General features: G+C 33.8%; 1 protein-coding gene across 1 annotated transcript in view; it reads right to left on the bottom strand.

Moving 5' to 3' along the window:
• The window catches only part of LOC106106310, a gene marked incomplete in the record, with an annotated part of 22,953 nt that extends 1,191 nt beyond the window's left edge, over window positions 1-21,762 (bottom strand). The window contains 4 exon segments of the mRNA XM_013286881.1: window positions 1-990; window positions 1,229-1,445; window positions 7,305-7,361; window positions 21,554-21,762. Coding sequence (XP_013142335.1) covers window positions 1-990; window positions 1,229-1,445; window positions 7,305-7,358 — 1,261 coding nt within the window.
• Window positions 21,763-22,840: the final 1,078 nt, after the last annotated feature.

The following is a 22,840-nucleotide window of genomic DNA, read 5'->3' on the forward strand; positions in this document are numbered from 1 at the left end:
CATCAGAACATTGCTCGGGGCATCGGTATCTGCAAATCTGAATCGTACATTGGAAGTGCACTTCCATTGAATCGGGGAATTTGAAAGCTTGGAAGTGAGCGTAAGACAGCACAGATGCGCTAGCTCCGAAATTCTTTATTTTTGTAAATCTTGACATTAATTTTGGCCGTGTGACGCAACCACGTCTATCTACTAGCTGAATCGGAGCGCGCTGGCCATCGTGAGCGACACAGTCACGGACTAACATGTCGAATTTAGCATCATCGTCTTTAATAGCAAGAACCATTGTCATTGTTTGACCTATTTTCACTAATCCTGATACCTCCGAAGCCCAAGGTCCTTTTCCGACTTGAATTTGCATCCAGCATCCAACATTGTCACCGGCGAAGTCAGCTCGCACTACATCGAGCATGTCCACTGGGAACGGTCTGAACGTAACAGCTTTCTCGTATTGATCGTGCCAAGTACAACGCAGTTTTCTTGCTTGATCCCAAACTTCTTGTACTTGAGGATCGTACTGAATAACAATGACGTTCTCGAAGTATGTACCGGCGGCAGCAACATCGCCTCTGTACCTTGGATCTCCACTGCCCGCGGTTCCACAAGCATGAGCGCCGATTTCAAATGAAGCAGAAGCACGACCCAAATTAGGTGGCAGATGGACGCATTGGTGATTCGAGTAGTGTCCTTTCGAGAAAACGATGCCAAAGAAAGGTTTATCGAAACTAAGAAACACTCGCATGGCATTCTTTTCACATTTTACGTCGAGGGAAACTATTTTCGGCATATCAGGTGCAGGAGCTGGCCAAACATCGCCAGCTCCGGTGAATACTTTGTCGCTGGCAGCAGTCTGTGAATCGGCAGGCGGCGTCTGTTGCGGAGGCGGGCCACGGAACCCGGACCCTATGTCGTTTTTCAGATGATTGACTGAAGGTCCCAGAGCAAACGGCTTAGAGTGAATTTGATGGTGATTTGAAATTCTCGGCATCCCTAAAATGAAAAAAAAAAGTTGGTTAATTTAAATTTACAGTATTAATATTTCTCTTGAGATAATACCTACATCTAGTCTAAGGTTTTCACAGATTTAAGGAGCGGGTAAAGATACAATTATCTAAGAACTATCTACACCACTATCAGGAGCCTAGATTCAGTGAAATGATTTTATATCCTAAGCGGAGTTTACACGAATTGTTGCGTGAGTTCTTAAAAGTATAGGTACGAACATTACCTAATGCATGATGCGGCTGCAGATGGGGCGGGTTCTGCCGCCTGTTGTGCTGCGGGGGCACAGGCGGTGGCGGGCCATTGTACGCATGGCTCGGCGTGTCGCGCTCCGCAGACTCCATCGCCAGTTGGTCTGTTGACGGCTCAACGGCATTGTTGGTCTCCGGATTATTACCTCCTCCGCCATTGTCGTTCGATGTTTGGTCGCTTAGAATTGCACTCTGAAAATAGATAGAAAGATTACATGGTTTTAAATCGGTTGGAAATAGCTTTTTGATTTTTGTTGCTAGATACACTAACAAAAGTCTTTTAAATTGTTGACGAAGATTGTTTTGTATGTTTTGACATATTATTTAATTCTTCATACTGATCGCCTTTGACCTGATGCAGGTAAACCGAGACATGACAAAAACTATGTGTCAACTTTATCTGGGTCGTTTATAAAAATTAGACGGATGCCACACTGAATCTGTTTAGAATCTCGAATGGGACGACGTGAAAGTTGCTGATGATTCTGGTTTTTATTTGATTTAGATGATGACCGATTTGACCGCTCTTGTTTTGTTAATATTTCGTGTCTGACTGGTTTAATTTACATCAGGAAAACTACTAACGAATGAAATTCAACAATCTTCTTACCATTGTACTTAAGAAATTGCATACTTTTATTACTAATCTTTGGGAGGTTTTAATTCTAATTACTTTGGACGGACGGATATATGATTGCTTGTGTTATAACATAAGAAAGATAGATAGATCCCGATCTATTTATCGTGAATTCGAATATAAAAATAATCGCGGTCTAATTCTAAAAATAACATTTATTATAGTTTGGAACAACACAACTACAAAACTAGCAGCTACTAGTTTTTAATTCCACGTGAACGAAGTCAGGGGCGATGGCTAGCATAAATAAAAGAAAATCTGATAAACTCCACGAACAATATTACTCATAGAAAATTTACTATTCACAAACATCTATAAAATCATAAACGAATCGTTAACAATTTTATAAAGCTTGTACGTTTGGCCTCAAGGTAAGAAATTAGAAAGTATTGGCCTCGAGTCGAGATGTGAAGACTTTTTTTTTCAATTAAGATTTATGAGTGGGCTTGAAGTACATCGACATCGACAATTATTTTAGATTAAAATGCGTATCGGACGTTAGCCGCATATTACACGTTACTAGAGAAACGTAATAACTTAACACGACACGTGTTTATTAAGAGAGATGAATTGGTCGGCGCGCGTGTGGGCCGCATTCGAATTCAGGAAATTTTAATCAATACCAATATTATAAAGAGGAAAGATTTGTATTTTTGTATGTATTATAATAAATCAAAAACTACTGGGTTGATTTATAAAATTCTTTCACCATTAAGAAGGCTGTTTTATAATTATTTTAACTTCACGCGGACGAAATCGCGACCAACAGCTATACCAATATACTTATATATAGAAGTTAGAAGCCTTACCTATTTATAGAACACTTTTTTTAAGTAACGGAACTTGTGAAACACTTAGAGGTACATTCTTTAAATAGTGTTAATAAGTCGAAATATTTATGACTCAAACTAATATCGGAGACAAGTTTATGGACGCAAACATTGAATATTTGAATATCTTTACGAATAGGAAATATTACAAAGCGAAAACATTTACTTTATAAAAATCAAGTTCGTTGTAATAATCGAGAAAAATTACAATTCTAGAAAGACATATTAAACACACATTGATATTTTAATACTTGTAACGACACAAATTTGTTAAATTTTCATTCTAACTATTTATAACACTAGATAAGATAAGCAAATAAAACGAAAATTGAAATTAGCACTAAGTCGATTTCGCTCATGTTTTATTTAAATTTATTTAGTGGAGTGGTTATTTTGTTAATAAATTTCTAAAATCCAGATTTTATCCTCTTTCGGAAACTATGTTATTGTATTTTTTTAATATCATTAATTTATTAGTATTACGCTAAATATAAGTTTTTATTTTCAATTAGGTTGATAGGTAGATTTGCTTTTGTCAAGGTTTAGACATTTAGTTTTTTATTAACAAGCGAACGCGCTTAAAACACGCGTAAAACAACCAAGGAATTTATTTCGTGTTACACAACTTTCACTTTTAGCATTCAAGTAATATATTTTTAATTGTATTGATATGTTAAAAAGTTTAAGCAAAAACTGTTACTTTACATTTAACACGCTGTTGCTCGCGACTTTGCCCGCGAGAATTTGAAAAAAATAAGCTATGTTACTCACAGATATATTACCATACTAACGGTGAAAAAAATTTTTAAAATCGGCGCAGTTGTTTTTGAGTTATTTTAATACATACAAAAATACAAATATTTCTTCTTTATAAAATTAGTAATCATACAAATATTATAAATGTGAAAGTTTAGATGAATGGATGGATGTATGGATGTTTGTTAGAGTTTGTAGCCTGAACGGCTGAACGATTCTTGATGAATTTTGGTATAAACATAGAGGATAGTCAGAGCATAGAGGATAGATAGAACACATAGGCTACTCACTTTTGTATTTTTTAATTCTACGCGGACGGAGTCGCGGGCGAAAGCTAGTACAATATATTTAGGAGTTAAACACTTACGTTTGTTATGAATTAGAAAATCTTAACTTGTCCACAACCGCTAACTTTAAGTACGCCACAGTATAGACATAAGCTAAATATTTCTAAGTGATACTACTGTGTTTACTACACTGTGACAGTGAAATGAGGCGCTCGAGGCGGGGAGACTCAAGTGCAGTGTGTCAGCTCGCGGTCGTTGATCTTTGCGAACTAATTTTACTTTCATTAAATCGCCGCGGATGTATCACTTCAACGACTCACTGACGCAAAGCTTCTTGGTCAATTAAAAAGGATTTTATTACAAACTAGCTTCAGAATACACGTATATCATCATCATCACCTGCTCTTGATACGTAACGACTGAGCGACTCTAAGCCTACTCTATGTGAGGGTAGGCTACATATCTTTAAATTTATTCGCCGAAACGTTACTGTAACTATTTCTTTTAAATTTAAAATGTTATTAATCAACAAGCGAGAAGTATCTTGGTGTACAATTAAAACATTAAAAAAAAAATCATTCACGTATTAAGAATTTATATATAAGTATATTAAGAAAGTGTTTTAAGAAAGGATCTGTATACGTCGTCGTAACTGTCGTATTTAATATGAAAAGTCTGAAGAATCATATTTATTTGATCCAATAGCTGTTCAATCTTAAACAAAGATTTGGAGTTTTTATCTACTTTTTGTTGTTTGCAGTAACAACGTCAAACATCAGTAAAAGCAATGTGTGACAGGATTTGAAGCAGGGATGTATGTCGCGGCCAGCGCTCGGGAAAGCGGCTTTTACTCTCCACGCACGTCTATTGTTGTACTGCCATTATAAGAGACAATTTATGCCGTCTTGTTCTTGACCCTCGTATGGCGTGAATTATTTATTGACCATTTGTGTCGCTAAAGTTTTTAAATTATATTAAATTTTATGAATACGTCTTATGTAGGCAATTCTAATTGACTTTAAATAAATTGATAACTTTCATTTCATTGCTTTCAAATGTAAACTCGCAGTTATCTTACCGACATATACAAGTATACTCTTTAACCTAAACGCCACCTCAAACACCTAAAAAACACCAATCTGCTTAAAATTATCACTTCTATATAGTTCGCGATTGTAATTCAAACGCTACTCTTTTTTTTTTTTCAGTTATTTGCATAATAACCAATGAATACATGTGATCAAATGTTGATTTCATAAAACGCATTCAACTGAATGAAAATGGGACACTCATCTTAACGAAAAAGGCGTTGAAGTTTTAAACTGGAGTTGTTTACAATGTATCGAGTTACATTGAAGCTGGGACGGGTTGTGTAGCCTTCTTACTTTCCACAGTAAAGGCTAAACGGGTAAATAGCGTACGTTGACGGAACTGGCCTGATCGCCACTCGCTACTGCCTACTGGGTCGAGCGACGTCGCCATGTTTGGGCCCTCGCCGTATTAGATTCTGTCTCTGTTTCCTACGGATACGCCCTGATCTATTTGTTGTGATGTGTATAAAATATACTATGAACATACATAAATGCGAATAAATTTCTTTGAATTCCTTAGAAATGTCAGTGTGTTTTCAACCAATTTTATTGGGACTATGTGGTTGTCGGAGGCACTTGCCGCTCGAGTTGATAACAGTAACAAAAAAAGTGATTATTTATATATAATATATAATATAAATAAAAATAATTTTATTGAAAAACAAGAGATTAACAATTACAATAACAGTCATACCAACTAAAAGATAATTACAAGACAAACGAATATTCCATAGTATTACTTGGTATAATACTTAAAGAAAATTATTATAAAAGAAGAATAGCAATTACTAAATTATAAACGCATCAATTGTTTACAAAAACTTATGAACATAAAGACATATAAACCAATTATTAATAACCAATCTCCAAGAAAACATTTGCAAAAGATAACAAGATAAAAGGATGTAAAATTTCAAAATAAGAATGACTATACAAATAAACTCATCAAAAGAGGAAATTTGTCAAAATTAATTATAAGCAAATATTACGAAAAGAACCACGACCCCAATCTTAAGCCAATAAAAAGTGCTAACAAACGGAATGAAAGTGAAGCTAAATGAAGGGAAATAACGCACTTGTGTACATGTGAATGCACAATGACGAAACTTATTAGAAGAAAGCATTTAGAACATCAAATAAAAGATGAATTAAGGACACTTATGAAAGTGTTTTTTTAAACATATGTTGATATTTGTATAACCTAAATAAATACTAACTTTATCGTAATATTGTAACTAGTTAAATGAACTATGACGAAAACCCTGGTACAACTATCGCAACAGTATATACTAACTATTCTTTTAACCAGAAAGAGTAACTATCAAATTTGAGTTCCAAAGTCAACTAACAGAAGTTGGTATATTTTCCACCAACACTGTGTAAGAAAACAAAACACGACCTTGTATAGACCATACATATCAGATCTATATAAAAACTACACTAAAATAAAATAAAATAACGACCAAATTATCCTAAAGGCGACCTCCCAAGTTGACCAAATGCCTATAAGGTACAATACCTTAAACAGTGGTAGAGCCCGCTTTAACATCATCGCACGAATGGGCCGGCTGGCCCGTGCAATACCACGACCACGCAGAAGACAGGCGTAAAGTGGGAGCAATTCCACGTTTCATCTGATGAGTGAGGTGCCGGAATCCCAACTTTAGGCCCTTTTCCTTCCAACCCTTTTTCTTATAAGAAAAGGATGGGAAGGGAACGTGGATTTGACGGTGGAGGAGACACATAGGAAGGTGAAATATCTTGTTTATGCGCGTCTCCTTCTTCGATTAAGGGTAGGCAACGCATCTGTTATTGCGAATATCTATGGTTAACGGTCGCTTCTCCATTTCGGGGGATTTAGATGGCCGCTGGCTCGTTTGCCGCCTTATGATATATAAAAAAAACATCGATTTAAATAAGGCTGTGGAAATTAGATGAGTAATTTAGTATTTCATTATCGTGTATGTATTCTATAAATACATAGATTTAGTGAAAACAAGCGAGATGTGCGACTTCTAGTCGGCGCTAGTGATGCGCTATAAACGGTAAACAGTACGCCGATTAAAAGTCATTAACTTTCAAGTTGTGAGCATCGTTCCACTTAGAAAGTACAACAAGTATATTGTTTGATACTTTATACACACGTCAGTGCTCATTTAACATCAATTTAATGCTAACTGCGTTAATCGAATTAACCGTAAATCAATTACGGCTAATAGATTCTACTTAAGTTAAGCCTTCTACACACATGCAGTTTTATCTCCACGACAGACAAAACATCAGTTGAATAGTAATTTTATAGCAATTTTAATGTAACTGAACGTGTGTAACTGACATAACAAATATATACGACCTTAAAAAATAACATCATCGTCATATCCTGAGATATTTATTTTAAAGGATAATTAATTATTTAAATACTTTATTTATAAATAACTGTGGTATCTTACCGTTTGTAATAAGAGAAGAAAAGTTACGGCGAAAGCTCGTCTCTGCCGCATCATAACCTGCAAGCAATATTAAATATAGTTAATTTAATTAACAGAACTCATGGTACACATTATTCCGCACATAGACAATGTCTCAGAAGTCATTGGTATAATGAAATAACAGTATTATTGCACTCCCATAATGAACCTACTTCATATCACATAAAAGTGTCCCAGTTCAAGTGTCATGGGAAATTCACTCGTATTCGGAACAAGCATTGTGACTCCTTACCCACGAAACGAATAGCTAAATGATTAGACCGGTAAATGTACGATTGAGTTACAAGTCTATTGAAAAAATATCCATTAAACTTATCTAAATATTATAAAACACAATTTCTGCATGGATATTAATAACAAAATACTAATATTTATTTTAATTAAAGTCATGCAGCCTTACAAATAAACGCGGTATAAATTAAAACTTAAGAATAATCTGAGTATAAGCAAATATTAGTACACATTTTGTCTCATCCTCAGTTTATTCCAAGTTTATACCGCGTTTATTTGTAAGGCTGATAGAATATTGACATTATTGAAAACTACGGTAAAGCTTCAAGGGTTAGTGATAAGTCTGTCATTGTTAATTCTTTGTCGGGCGGACTAGTTCATACCTAAAAGAGTTCAGTTTCTATTCTTCATTTTAGTAATATTACTCTACGTACGTAAGGTAACGTAAACACATTGGAGTTTTGAATTCGTCAGAGGGTCTATTTAGAATATTCGCCCGACAGTTGTTAGAAGGTATTCGTAACGAAATCGATAAAATTTGTAGAATAATTGTTGCCGTACTTTACGCCTAGGGCGGCACAAATTGAAAATTCATCGATGTCGTTACGAAAACGTTCTCACGAATATCCCTGATATGCTCTGAATACGTCATTATACTCATCAGCGTTAAAATTTAGCACTATAAATGTTATTTAATAGTCAATGACACTTCTACGTCAGTCAAGAAGATAAATGGTATATTTTAATTACTTTTCTGACAGACGATTAGTCCACTTATGTTACAGTTTGGTAATTGTGTGCAGAGTGACGGCACTTTCTTCTATATGGTGATGGAACTGAACGTTCTTTATTTGAAATACACGAGTTTACATACTTCACTTAAAAAAAAACAAAACATAACCCATAACTACTAAAGAATGAAACTTAGTAATGAATTTTGATCTGTTTTTGTTTATCTAAGTCCGCATTTTTAATTAATTTGCTTTAAATGTTACCGATTAGAGGATCTGGGAGTGGACAAGTATCGCCAGCGTCGAACAACTTTTTCGCTTGGCACAGGACAGGGTGAGATTCGCTGAGCTGACGGCCAACCTCCAGTAGAGGCATTAGAAGAAGAAGAAGATTAGAGGATCAATATGAAGGAGAAATATGTAGTGATATTAGTGTTTTTTTTTTAGATTACCAAGGTTTTATTAGAAAATGTTTCTTTGGCTCACTATAATGTGAGTATTGTATGTGAGAAATAGGTAAATGCAAGTGAATAATGATGCACTTTCAGTTAGAAATTTCAGGTCGTAAGGTCACCTTACTACGTTTAGACTCAAACACTTCGGTACATTTATGGAGAGTTCACGATTTAACTATACACGACATTTAATACTAGGTTAGTATAAACTTGTAAAACTAATGTACATTTTTTGACAAATTTAATTACATCTGGATATGACAAGATCATATCCGTAATAATTATTTACGCACACATTAACTGTAATTACATTGGTCTCGAATTTAACTCGATAGTTTTTATTTTATTAAATCGTACAGTCAAAATAAATCAAGTTGTCGACACAATCAGAGGCTTTAATGTATAAGCTAGATAAAAATCCGGTCCGACACGTGCGACGTGAAAATTGAACGTGCCAAAACAAAAGTCACGCTCCGTGTCACGGTGAATGTCACGCCGCGTGCCGTGACGCGGATTTAGCCTGGTCTTACCTCAACCTGCATTAATTGGGTGGAGTTGAAAAGTCGAAAGTAAAGGCGCGACCACACTCGAATCTTTAATCACCAAACATTTTGGGCGTTCCTCTGAACGGGTTGAGCCAAGTGTGCCGTGGGAGCAATGGGAGAAAGTATCGTGTTGCCGGAACTCTTGCCAGCAACTTTGAAGTTTTTTCGACACATTTAAAATATAAAGTATGCGGTCGACATATGCTTGCTATTGTTTTTGCAATAATTGAATGTAACCATACATGTAACTAAATATAGAATGAGATGACTCAAGGATAAGATTTTTGACATCATAACAACTATTAGGGCTTATCACGAATAATAGCAAGAATGTTTTCATAACGTCATCGATAATATTTGTATCATCAAATCATATACGAATTTTGTCGATGATACGAATCCATTCTCGCAACTGTCTCGCTAATATTTATGATATACCCTCTTTTCGTTGTCACTATTATTCATTTTCTGGTACTATTTCCTATCGGTTGTTGAACTCAGTTATCAATATTATTGCATTATAGCAATAACCGCCCTTGCGTAATTCTTGTCGTAGCTTTTAAGTATAAGTATATGTATTGTGTTTATTGTGCAAAAATTAAATAAGTAAATAAATAAATTATTAATATAAAAATGTAATAAAGTATTTAAAGTCACTTAATGCTTAAGTTCAAGTTATTACGTATCCTCACTTCAAAGTAAAATAACTTTATGAGATCCAAAAGCTAAGGCGTCCTTGAATATGACGTGACAGTGAAGCTCATTTAATTACAACAAAAGCACGTCGAGGGTACGTTCACTTTCTCTCGGTTGCCCGCACTTGACCCCTGCTAGACAATTCCTTAACATAGCATGCTTAATTGACATCGAACAAAAATGATAACAATTTATCGGTACATTTAGGATATTTGATTATAGGAAAATTGTCAATCTATACTTCTATACTTATTATAATAAAGCGTCAATACACACTTTTTTGTTGCCTAAGATGTCATAATTACAGCATATTCTTAAATATTTTTTTTAATAAAAAGCCCTACACTTACGTCCCTCTTTAGGCTATATATTTTTACGCCATTAAACTTAGGGGATAAATATTTTGGAAAAAATCTTAATGTGGGAAAGAGACCATAAATTGCTGCCAACATCAAGGAAGCAAAGTTGCCATGGTTTGTCATGTCATGTCATTTTGACATTTCCTATCAATATATTAATACATTTTTTATAATTTCATGCGGATGAAGCCCCACGGGGACAACTCTCGATAAAATCTATAAATAGCTGTAAATATGTACCCCTTATAGTAATTTATTTCTATTCATTTTTGTTAAGCGAAAATCGACAAATACTGTTTATAAATTCAAATTACTAATTTACATTATAAATTGTTTTGCAAATCTCTTCGTTTCTATAGATTTAAGATTTTAATCTGACTTTCTAAAGATTTCTGTTATAAAAAACACGAAGACGTTAGTAAAAAAATTCGATTCCATTCATTAATTATATAAACCGTACAAATATATAAACATTTTATGAATATAATATTTAAAACTCTTTAGCTTATCAAAAAATAATATCTTCAGACGGAGAAAGTAATAAAAGTCTGATTTAAATCTTTCAATGTCATTTTTATGACAAGGACATTATCACCTTTCATTTAATTACGAATAAAATAAAATAAGACAAATTAAAAATGTTAAAGGCATGTCCCACCACGGATAGAAGCTCAGATAGCTAAAAAATGACGTCACTGTTAGATACGGTAACAAAATCCGATATTTCCATAACATATTTTACAAGTTGGATCGTTTACAATTAACAATTTGGTGGGACAGGCCCTGTTAAGAGTGCTTACTCGTGATAATCTAAAGATATGTAAATGAATGTTCAATTTGTCGAGGTCTAGACTGCGAGCAGACAATATCAATGTCTAGCTAGTTGTCGGATGCCGGTTGCCGGTTGTCGGGACACAAAATCCGCACGCTATCGAGTGCGTTGCTCCTACACCCGACGCGCCGAAAGTAAAAGTACTTACTACAATGAGTCCGACGGACGCTCACCGCTACTATATGCTAATTTTAAAGTATATTAATGATAATTTTATTCATCGTAATTAGCTACGGTTTTAACTTTTTTTGCTGCTAAACGCAGGATTTTTTAGAGATAAATAAATCACAAACATTTAAAGATCGAACTCTCTTGTTTAATTGTTAATAATAAAATTGTGTAACACTTGATTTATTATTTTTTAACAAATCTTTTCCTCCTTCGTCGAAATACAATTTTAATTTTCTTTTATTTCTCTATATTTTTGCTTACTTTATGAGCCTTTCCTTTATAAGCACGAAAATTGCTACTTTTTCTAAACTAATTGACAAAATCACACAAAGCTGATAACCGTTTGACATATTTCACTAATGTGGTAATGTAAATAATAGTGAATAGATTTTCAAGACGCCAGTTAAAATAAGTCGCGAAAGGACTTTTTACTTAGGCAAGATTATTACTTAGGCAAGACTATTCAGCGATGACCTAATTCTGAAAAAAGTTTTAACTCTTATCCATATCTCTTTTAATTTCATACAATTCTTTAATCATAATTTATTAACCTAATCTTATAATATAAAATTGCTTTCGCTCGCAACTCCGCCCGCGCGGAAATAAAAAAACAAAAGTAAGTAGCCTATATTTTCTTCCAGGTTATTCTATAAATCTGTAGCAATTTTCATGGAAATCCGTTTAGCCGTTAAAGCTATAAACTCTAACAAACATCCATCCATCTAAACTTTCGCATTTATAATATTAGTAAGATTAGATTTACCTAACGTAATCGGATAATTATTTAAAACACGAACGAACGGCACACCATACATACATCGCGCTAATAAACATTTCTATTATCAATATCAAACCAAAACAACGCTAGAACTTTTAGACAGAACTAAAAATAAATCGACCTGTCGTTACGTGCCGAGAAGATAAACAATATAAAAAGCATACTCGAATGAAAGCGTTTAGATTTGTTTACACTTTCACCGGCGGGTTTAGAGGGCTCTTGATACATCTGTCATATACGTCCATTTGAAGCTTACATGCTTTACAAAGAAATGGGTATAAGAAATATAGTAACTAAAAAAAACGAAAGCTTTTTACGTCTTATCTTATCGAATACCTTCTTAGTGACTACCTTAGTATTCTTTATTTGTTTATTAATGGTATGTGTTACTTAATTTCGAAGACTAAATATGGCAAATATCAAAAAAGGAAGTGCATAATAATTAAGATTTAATCTATTTTTGGATTTAAATGTAGATATTATTTGCTTAATCTGAAGTCGTTGATAACCTAGGTAGGTACTAAAGTTAAATTTTAAAACTTTGTTACATTTCTATCTAAACTAAATTTCGCAATTTTTAGTAATTAAAAAAAGTACATGTTCTTCCAGATTACATTCTACATCTGTGCCAAATTTCATCGATATTAGTTCATCAGCTTAGGCTACAAACTTTAACAAACATCCATCCAAACCGTTGCATTAATATATTAGTAAAATGGATAATTTACATCTCGTAAATTATGCATCCATCACATCTTTGCAGTTAACGTGGTAATTAAAATGACAGACAATAAAACTGCACCCACGTCGCTGGGAAGGCGCGCTCGCGGAATAGACTAGTAGACCTACATGCACAGACCCGCTGGCACACATCGGCTTGGGGTCACCTCCGGCGATTAGAAAAACACGTGTCGCCTCATTGCCAGGTAGGGCTGTCACAATGATATAGGCAGAGATGTCAGTGAGACGGTTAGGATTGCTGAAGTGTGGCGTCTTGTGTTGGCGTTTTGTCGAATAGGGCTGCCATAATATAGGAAATCAACTTAACACACCTCTTTAGGGCAAGAGACGGTAAAACTTGACAGACTTTGTGTACTGCACAAATGAAAAAAGATTGTGATTGTGATCGCATTCTTGAAAATAGCAGGGTTTGCCATTGACGGATCACGTAATCGATTACATCGTGATCATCAAATTATAGTCATTATTGTGTTAAGTATCGATACAACTTGACCTCTACATACACCTTTATAAATAATATCCAGAATAAATGAAAATACATCACCACTGATCAAGTTTACAGTGTAACTAATGTAACAGAAAGCTTATCCATGTATCGCGTTTTAAATGCATTATAAGGCTTTAATGAGATTCACTGGTATCATTTATGCAAACGTAGGGAGTTGTAATGAACAAAATAAATCGGAATTTCAATCGACACTTGTAGTGAATGGCGAGTAAGAGCAGTCAAAAACGAAAGTAGAATCGATCTAAAATCGGCATCGCCGAAACATCGAGTTTGGATGGGATTGTGGTCAGTCGGTCGGTGACTTTCACCCGCCGGCTAATTAGCGATCCGAGTATCGATGTTACATGTGGTGTCAATGTCGATATCGATTTTTATTGACGTCCAGATGTCGAAACGATTATCGAGTTAACTCTCACGTTAGGTAATGGCAAAAAATCTAACGAAAAACAGAGAAACGAGTCATCACGAGACTATAAAAACTCTTCCTTATTCAAAGTTTAACAACTTCTCTCATCATAACTACAGATTCGTTAATTGACCTTTAACGGATTCCCCTTAGCATAACTAAAAACTCGCTTGAGTAACCATTAAACGACTATGAAGAGCCAGTTAAGTCAAGTCTTAACTCTTATCTTAGATCTAGTCAACGTTTCATTTTACAATTTAATTTTATGATTCAATTAAGTTCTTACTCGAACGTTAATATGTAAATACAAACACTGATGAAAGATATTAACATTTTAATGTTAAGGATAATTTTAATTAGACGGGTACAAAAATAATACGAACGCAAGAAGCATGAAATGATTTAATTAAATTACTATGATATGCTCATAACTCAGAACTATAGACATCAAGTAAGCTATCGCAGTGTAATAAATTTCTATGCTTTGAACAAAACTGAGATTAAACGTAGACTTGTATTATTATTGCTTTTTAATGCTTTCATTTGTTTTTATAACATTTATAATTTGTGGCGTTTCATCAAAAAAATATATCAAGTAGAGTAACATATTTTACTTTCACTAAAACTTTAACCTTAAGTCAAAACAGCGCCATCTATAATTAACTTTATTAACCACAAACTCAAAATATTCCTTAAAAAAGTCACAGTGTAGTATGCATACAATTCTCGTGTGAACATTTAAAATTACCACGGGCGGCTATTTAAAAATTTCTCTATCGTGCTTAACAATTCGTAGAAATTTCGATAGTATGCTTGTGTAGGTAAACACTGTGAGAACGCGTGCCGACTGTCAGATGTAATGCAAACAAAAGATCTTACAGTCAATTAGACGGCTATGGCTAACTACTGTATTGTTAATTCAAGCGTGGTTTACACTGGCGTTTACCCTGTACAACAAGGGTTAGCAGTTTTTTCAAAGATAAGTGATATTCGTCCAAATATGCTAGCCGTGGAATACTAGCGTCTCTTTAGCTAGTCATCATCTTCAGCCTTTATCTGTCCATTGTTGGATATAGACATTGTTACCAACCAATATTAGATTGTTTAACTAAGATGAATTTTGGTTAGCGTTAATACGTAAATCTAATATTATATGGAGGGAAGACATTTACATATTGAAATAATTAAACTACTGAGCCAATTTAAAAATTTCTTTCACCATTAAAAAGCTATGTTATCAGTGAGTAACATAAGCTATATTGTTTATCATTTTTTAATTTCATGCGAGCGAAGTCGCAAGCAATGATTAGTAAGTAACATTTTCAATACTTACAAATTCGGCTTTTCACCATTTGTTGAATGTTGGAAATAAAAAAGTACATTTCATGGTGCAGTCAAAACTCTTTTCGAGTCATTTTTTATCTCGTCAATCGGCCGTCGTGTATACCTTTCTAAACACAATTCGCCGCGGGGGACAGGTCTGATAGTATGACTTTATTTGATCATTGACTGCAATATTATTTGTACAAAAATAAAATATTCGTGACAATATTGATATTAAGAGCGGACGCACATTTTTGACTAAACTATCGCACAATTGTTGTGCGATTGTCGAATGTTCCGCAGCCAATTCAACTGTTTAGTTGCAAAACAAAAAGGCGAGTAGTGTGCGCAATCGTTTTAATCAGGAGCTGTACAAGAACCGCATGTGGCTTCCCACATAAAGCTAACCAGGCTCAAATGGGCTGGTCACGTGCAAAGGATTGACGAAGTCAGGATGCCAAAATCCCTTATGGCGAGCAACCCTGAAGGTAATCGAGATCGAGGAAGACCAAAGTTGAGATGGGTTGACGGTGTAAATCGTGACGTAAAGAATGTTGACATAATAAACTGAAAATCGGTAGCCACTAATAGACCGAAGTGGAAAATATTGCTTGACCAAGCCAAGGCCCACAAAGGGCTGTAGAGCTAAGGAAGAAGAAGAGTGTACGTACCTCCATATAAGCTCACAGGAATCAAAGCGCGATTAAACAGTTGTGTGTTAGTTTAGTTAAAGGAATGCGCATGCTCTAAGACCCAACAGTCAACGGGACAGGTGGAGACAATTTTGTACCATAATCGAAGTACGATAGTCCAAAAAATAGTACGATTATTAAGCTATACTAGATTATCCACTAGTTATCCATGTTACTAAATAGCATTTAACAATCCAAATAAACTATCACGCAGTCTTTACATATTTTACGTTAGTTGGTAGATCACACTTTATTTATTCTAGCTAAAAAAAAGCCTAATCAATTATGTTAATAATTACGAAAGTTTAGATAGATAGATGTTTGTTAGACTTTGTAGCCTAAACTGCTGAAAGGATCCTGATAAAATTTGGTCTAGATGTAGAGGATAATTTGGAAGAACACATGCACTGGTTGTTTTTTTATTCCAAGGACGGAGTTGCGGGCAAAAGCTAGTCATAACATATTTTTAAGTAATATTCAATAGTAATACCGATAGCTCTCACTAACTGTACGTTTTCACATAAAAAGCTTTGCAAGAGATTTCACAGTACTTTCATCTCAGTTCTCATGAGAACAAATGACTCATTATGCTTATCGGTATGCGTTTCGTCTACAATAAAAATATAAGCCTATTTTTATATCGATTTATTTACTTTCCAAAGAAAAAAAGTTTCTAATAAAAGTTTTTATCTTACATCCGTGCGGAAATTTAAATAAAACATCTTTCATTATATAGTAACAAATCGCCAATAGATAGATAATATTCGGCTATTAACACCATTACTAAAGTGCCCAACGTTATTTATTTGATCATAGTTAGAACTTTCTCCTCAATCCGTTAACGAGGTATCGCATTAAGCTTACATATTAATAACTTGTAAGTACGTACGTACGTTGAAAAAAGCTCTACAAGTTTTAAATAAACCGAGTAGTTTTAGTTCTAAGTAGTTACATCTTTTATTTAGCTTACCAAGTTTGAAAATTTACATATTCCAGTTTTATCTTCCGATTTCAATAAATTTACATTATACTTAGAAGTGTTTGATACATTAAATAATAAATAACGTTACATTTAATTAAGGAATTAGGATCTAAACTTTGTTCCTGTAAATGTAATTATTCTTAAAATTTAATCAACAACTTATCACTGAAAAGATTTCTTTAATAGTTGTTGGCGATGCAATAAACCTTTTTGTGTTTTTACTTTTAATACTTTTTTAAAATAAGAATTTATATTTTTTTCTTTAGTTCTTTTTTTAAAATAATTGAATTAGTTTAATAAGATGTCACAACGCTAGGCTGATTTCTACATAATTCTCAATTTGTACATACATAAATTCTTGCTATTTTAATTAAAAGTTGTTAGTTTTTGTTATTTATTCTTCACGCGCTCCTCCTTGTTCATGCTCGTCTCATTCAATAGTCTTTAGACTTTAATAATTCTGTCACATATTTTCCATTTGTTACATAAAAAATTGTACGCTAGTCGGTTTGTATGCTCATTAGAGCCCTTGAATATATTTATATTTTAATTGAATTAAATACATTTATATTAATTTATCTAACTCATAAATAATGTACATTCGTATAATTTATTCCGATCTTAACCTTAACTAGAGAAAGTGCGGAAAGTTTAATGTAAAAAAGACAAACGGACGGGTGGATCCTGGTCGATGTCTCCGGAGATAAGTTTCACCCATTAACGTAACGATTAAACTGTGATTAAACGAATGCCGACATATCAGCCGACGCGAGCTTTTCCGCGGACGATTTGAATGATTGTCTGCTTGTCAACTGGCAACTGATTTATATATATCATCTATATCTATTCTAATATATTAAAGAGTAAACACACTACTTAATGACGTAGAATGTCAGAAATCGCAGTATATTTTTGAATAATTCTTTCTTTAATACCTACAATTCGTCCATCAAGTAACTAAATTATTTGTTAAAAACCGCCATGCGGGGACAGGACACAACTACAAATCGATAACATAAAGGAAGCAAGGTTGCCATGGTTACGGTAATTGTTATTAAATGTCATTTGTGCATTTTAATTTTGACATTTGTAATTTAAAATTTCACAAATATGAACACTAAAATATAGTTTTTATTATTCCATGCGATTTAAGCCGCACGGAATAGCTCGTTATGTTATAAGTATTTTCGAAATTACTCATATTTAGATGTGCTACAAGAATTACTGATGCAACAAAATCCATAACATTATCAAGTTATTAGTGACAGTAAGTGTTTTAGAGGCGTTCCCATTTTTGTTATTCTTTATAATTATACTAAAAAAAAGCACATACACAATTCAAAACTTCTAAAGTCGATTAAAAAAACTACTTGTAATAATAAACTAAAATTACGAAACTTGCTTAAAAAAATCGAACATCTCTAAATAATCGCATACTAAAATATTACGTTAATTTACGCGTGATCGTAATTAACGTAACACTAGTCGTAATGATACCACTAAGGCTTGGACTCCTTTTACGTATGTAAACAAAACAAACCAAAGGTCGCACACGCAAAAGGAGGTTGGGACGAGAAAGCGCACACGTCCGTAGTCTAGGAACTTGTGTCAACCCTAGAACTGGTTTGAACTGGATTGAACCGGTTTATAAAAAACAAATGAACAATACAAACAATTGTATTTGCATACATAGTTAAACGTAGATATTAATAGATAATGGGGTCAAATCAAATTTAATCAATGGAAGACTGTGTCAGTAAGACCGTAGTACTACGGTAGTAAAATTCTCTATGATGGGTTGTGTAAAATCAGTCATGAATCTTATCGATTTTCGATTTTTATTCTTATAGAAGTTGGAACCAATAGGTTTATAGTTATAACTTATGAATTAAAAAAAAAACACTGTTTTCTCAAATTAATAATGACCATAACAAATAATGAGAGTAAGTAAATGTTAATTATTATTACTACAGCCGTACGTAATCCAATTGGATTTCGCTATTATTTATGTCATCGCTAAATTCTCTACACTATAATCTATACTAGAATTGTCATATAAATTAGTTAATAAGAAAATAAAAATTTTTGTCGAGTTCAATAATTATTGAAACCGAATATCGATAGTTCCAAATTGTTGGCTATGCGTGTTTGTTTCGTCACTACGATTGCTGTCTATTAAGTATGGCATTTGCCTTCATAGAGATTGAATTCGATATTTTATATACGTCATTTATACTAATCTATTTTATTTAGACAAACTATACTCGATTTATAGTTGTGCAACTAAACAGTTGAAGTAGCTGCGAAACAATCGACAATCACACAACAGTGTGAGATAGTTTAGTCAATGGTGTACGCTGGCTCTAAATTTAAGTATGAAAGATCTACGAGTTTGTTAATTTATTATGATTGTAATGTACAAGTACTTTTATTTATTCGTTATTTTTCCGACTAACTTAAAAATGAATTTTTGTCATGCTGTTTTCCAAGTGAATAAATAAGGGATAATTAGCTGCATCAGAAAACAATTGCAAGTCAAATCCACATTTAAGGGCTGTCCCACCAATGGCTGATAGAAACTCAGATAGCTTAAAAATGATGTCACTGCCTGATTAGTAATCAATCCGATCAAATTTTACACGTTCTATTCTTATCAGACGATTTACAATTTAGTGGTCTGTCCCCCTTAAGTTACATAACCATAAAAATATAAACACACTCGTCTCAATTCATAAGATTTACAGTATGGTTTATCATCTTTTTCAACGTAAAAATTAATTGAATTCTTAATTGCGACGCTTTAGTGCATTTGTAGTGCGCACTGCATGCTCCAAAACGTCTAGTTACCATTTATATTGTAATGTTCAATAAAGCTGCTTGTATAGTACGGATACATTGTAGAAAGTCATTATTAGCTATTCTTAACATCAAAAATCGTAAGCAACTTCAAAGAAAGTAGCCGAAATAAAATTAATAACTAATTAAGATAAAGACGGACATACCCTATTTTTTGACCGACTTCCCAAAAGAAGGAAGTATTTAATTCGTCTGTATGTTTTTTTTTATGTGTGTTACGGCTTAACTCCGCCGCTAGTGGACCAATTTTGATAATTCTTTTTGTATCCGAAAGGTAGTGCTTGCAGGTGGGTCCCATTTTTTTATTTGATTTTTGGAGTCAAAGACTACGACGTAGTTAAATAGTTTATTGTGTAACAATTGCACAAAAATCAACTTATATTACTAATTGGTAAAGATTTTTCTTGATTAACTTCTTCAACTAGATCAGTGATATTGAATTAAAAATTATGTAGAGGAAAATTTAAAAAGTGAATGTTCATAAAAGATGAATAATAAAATTAAACAAAAAAATAGGACCCATCTGCAAGCATTACGTTTCGGATAAAAGAAGAATTATCAAAATCGGTCCACTAGCGGCGGAGTTATGCCGTAACACACATAAAAAAAACATACAGACGAATTGAGTACCTCCTTTTAAGAAGTAGGTCAAAAAGAGAAACAAAGCAAATTCGTGATGAATAAAAGAAAGTCAGCACCGGTTGGGAACGCCCTAGGCGATTATATCGTTCAGCCCACTGAGATACTAAAATCGATATTAAAATCAGGTATAGTGACATTCAAACTTTATGGCAGCTCGCAAATTCATGAAAAACGCTGCCTGAAAACAATTTTATGAAACGGCACTATTTTAAAATGAAATGTGCCCGCCCTGTCCCCCTTGCACGCGCTTTTCTACGCCCGCTGAAATTTCTGCCACCTACTCGCGTAGAAATACGCTCGCAGTTAACTTCGAGCCTCCATAAAGTTTGGATGCTATAATAACTTATGTCTAAACACATATATACATTCGTATGAGACATTTTAATACAGACTTTTATTTTCTCTTCAAATTTATCCCTTTTCAATTGATTAACATAAATTAATTTGTCTATTACAAACTACCATTTGATTTATTATCGAAATTTAATTTGTCTACTTTAAAAACTTTAAGTCTATATTATAAAATAACGAATAAATAATGTCGAATATCGAGTAAACGATGAGGACATAAACCTGAAAGTGTTAAGATTGAACGTGGATGGCTACAAAGGTAGAGGAAAACCAAAGAAAGTATGGATGAATTGTGTGAAATATATGCTTAAGAAAGGTGTGGATTCAGATATGACGGCTGATAGAGATGTATGGATGAGCAGCACATACTGTGCTGAACCTCCGTAAGGGATAAGTGCAAGTGGATGATGAAAAAATCTTACTAATATTAAAAATATGAAAGTATGCATGTATGTTTATTAAATCTTTAGAAAATTTCAACGGATCTAGAGAAAAATTGGCATAGAACATAACTGGTATAGAACACATTGTTAAATTAAGAGTTTTGTAGAAAAACTTTCTATATCAGACTAAACGGTATAATATGTTAATAGTGCAAATTAGAATACCCCACGATTGTTTACTATGCGACTGCGATCTGACCCCGAGCCGAGAATCCACTATGAATGCACTTATCACTTCTGACACACATCTTATTCAAATCATTTTGTTCTAGTTTTCACACTGTTTACACACTTTTACTATTTCGTTAATTAAGAAAAATATGAAATTAACTACTCAATTAAGATTTTGTAGCAGAAGTAATGTAATAAAAATTACAAATGATATTACATTGCATATAACTATTGCTGGAATGCATCTAATAGTTTATCTGTTATTTAAAATAAAAATTAATACTTGTTAATACATACCGTTTAATTTTCCTTATCAACAATAATCAAAGGTCCAACACAATCACAGTTCACTACAAAGGTCCACGGTTCGGATAATATCGGATATTACCGACTATCGGATAATCGGATAGTCACGCACGTGTACGACGCGTTTGTATCGGTGGCGGCGATGCGCGCGCGCCGATCGGACAGTGACAAGTGGATAGCGCAGGTGCCAGCCTCCCTCTAACAAGGTCGTGCCCCCCTCTCCCATACTCGTTTCACCCGGAGAAAGTCTGCCTACATACATACCAAATATCCGAACTGATCGACTCGGCTGAATTAAAGGCCATATGTGATGAATGAACCGAGAATACGAGGGGTCATCTTTGAAGGCTATTCGGTAGTGAAGATATTCGGTGTCTTGAGAGAGCTTGGCTGAACGTTTTACGAATTACCTGCAACCATGACAAGAAAGTAAATAAAGACACAATTAGTATTGTGCAAAATAAGTAAACTAAAAACGTATCTTAAATTTATTATATTTCAATGTTGCAACCTCTATTATTTTTTTCAAGGAATTATTAAAAAAACATTAGTTATACCACATTCTGTCCGGTGACGCAGCTGCCTTGGGTGGTGCGATTGCGAGTCGGTGACCTCTTGTAAGTAAGGTTTCCAATGCTGGCCTATTCCTATAAAAATGCATCGTATTTTAGGTACAGTTACGAAAATCCACAGTGTTCCACTTCAGGAAAAATGCCTTGTTCATTGCAATAAGACAATCTAAGTCTTTTCTACAAATAACTAATCATATATCAATAAGTGGTGTAAACGAAGGGATAATAATAAAAAGAAACTAGGCGTGTAACACTAACCAACTATTTTTCGAACAGAGACATTTGTAAACTGTGTATATTGATTTTTGTTCCGTGTATCGTTTCAAAATGTTCAAACCATTGTAGCTTTTAAGATCGCAAGTTTTCTCGACTGTACATGTCACTTTACTAGATTAATATAAAGTAGTTCTAAACTATATTCATCACAAAATACTCTGTAAAATCTAACTAATGTTATAAATGCGAAAGTTTAGATGGATGGATGTTTGTTAGAGTTTGTAGCCTAAACGTCTAAACGGATTTTGATGAAATTTGCCATAGTTGTAGAGGATAGTCAGGAAGAACACATAGCCTACCTACTTTTTTTTTAATTCTACGCGAACGAAGTCGCGGGCGAAAGCTAGTAATAGATAAAGGTAAAAATAGCAACGTGATAATCATATGAATAGAGCTTAAAGCTCATTTGAAACACGAACGTCATCATTCA

This window comes from Papilio polytes, unplaced genomic scaffold, assembly GCF_000836215.1.
Source record: "Papilio polytes unplaced genomic scaffold, Ppol_1.0 DF822289.1, whole genome shotgun sequence".
Classification (NCBI taxonomy): domain Eukaryota; kingdom Metazoa; phylum Arthropoda; class Insecta; order Lepidoptera; family Papilionidae; genus Papilio; species Papilio polytes.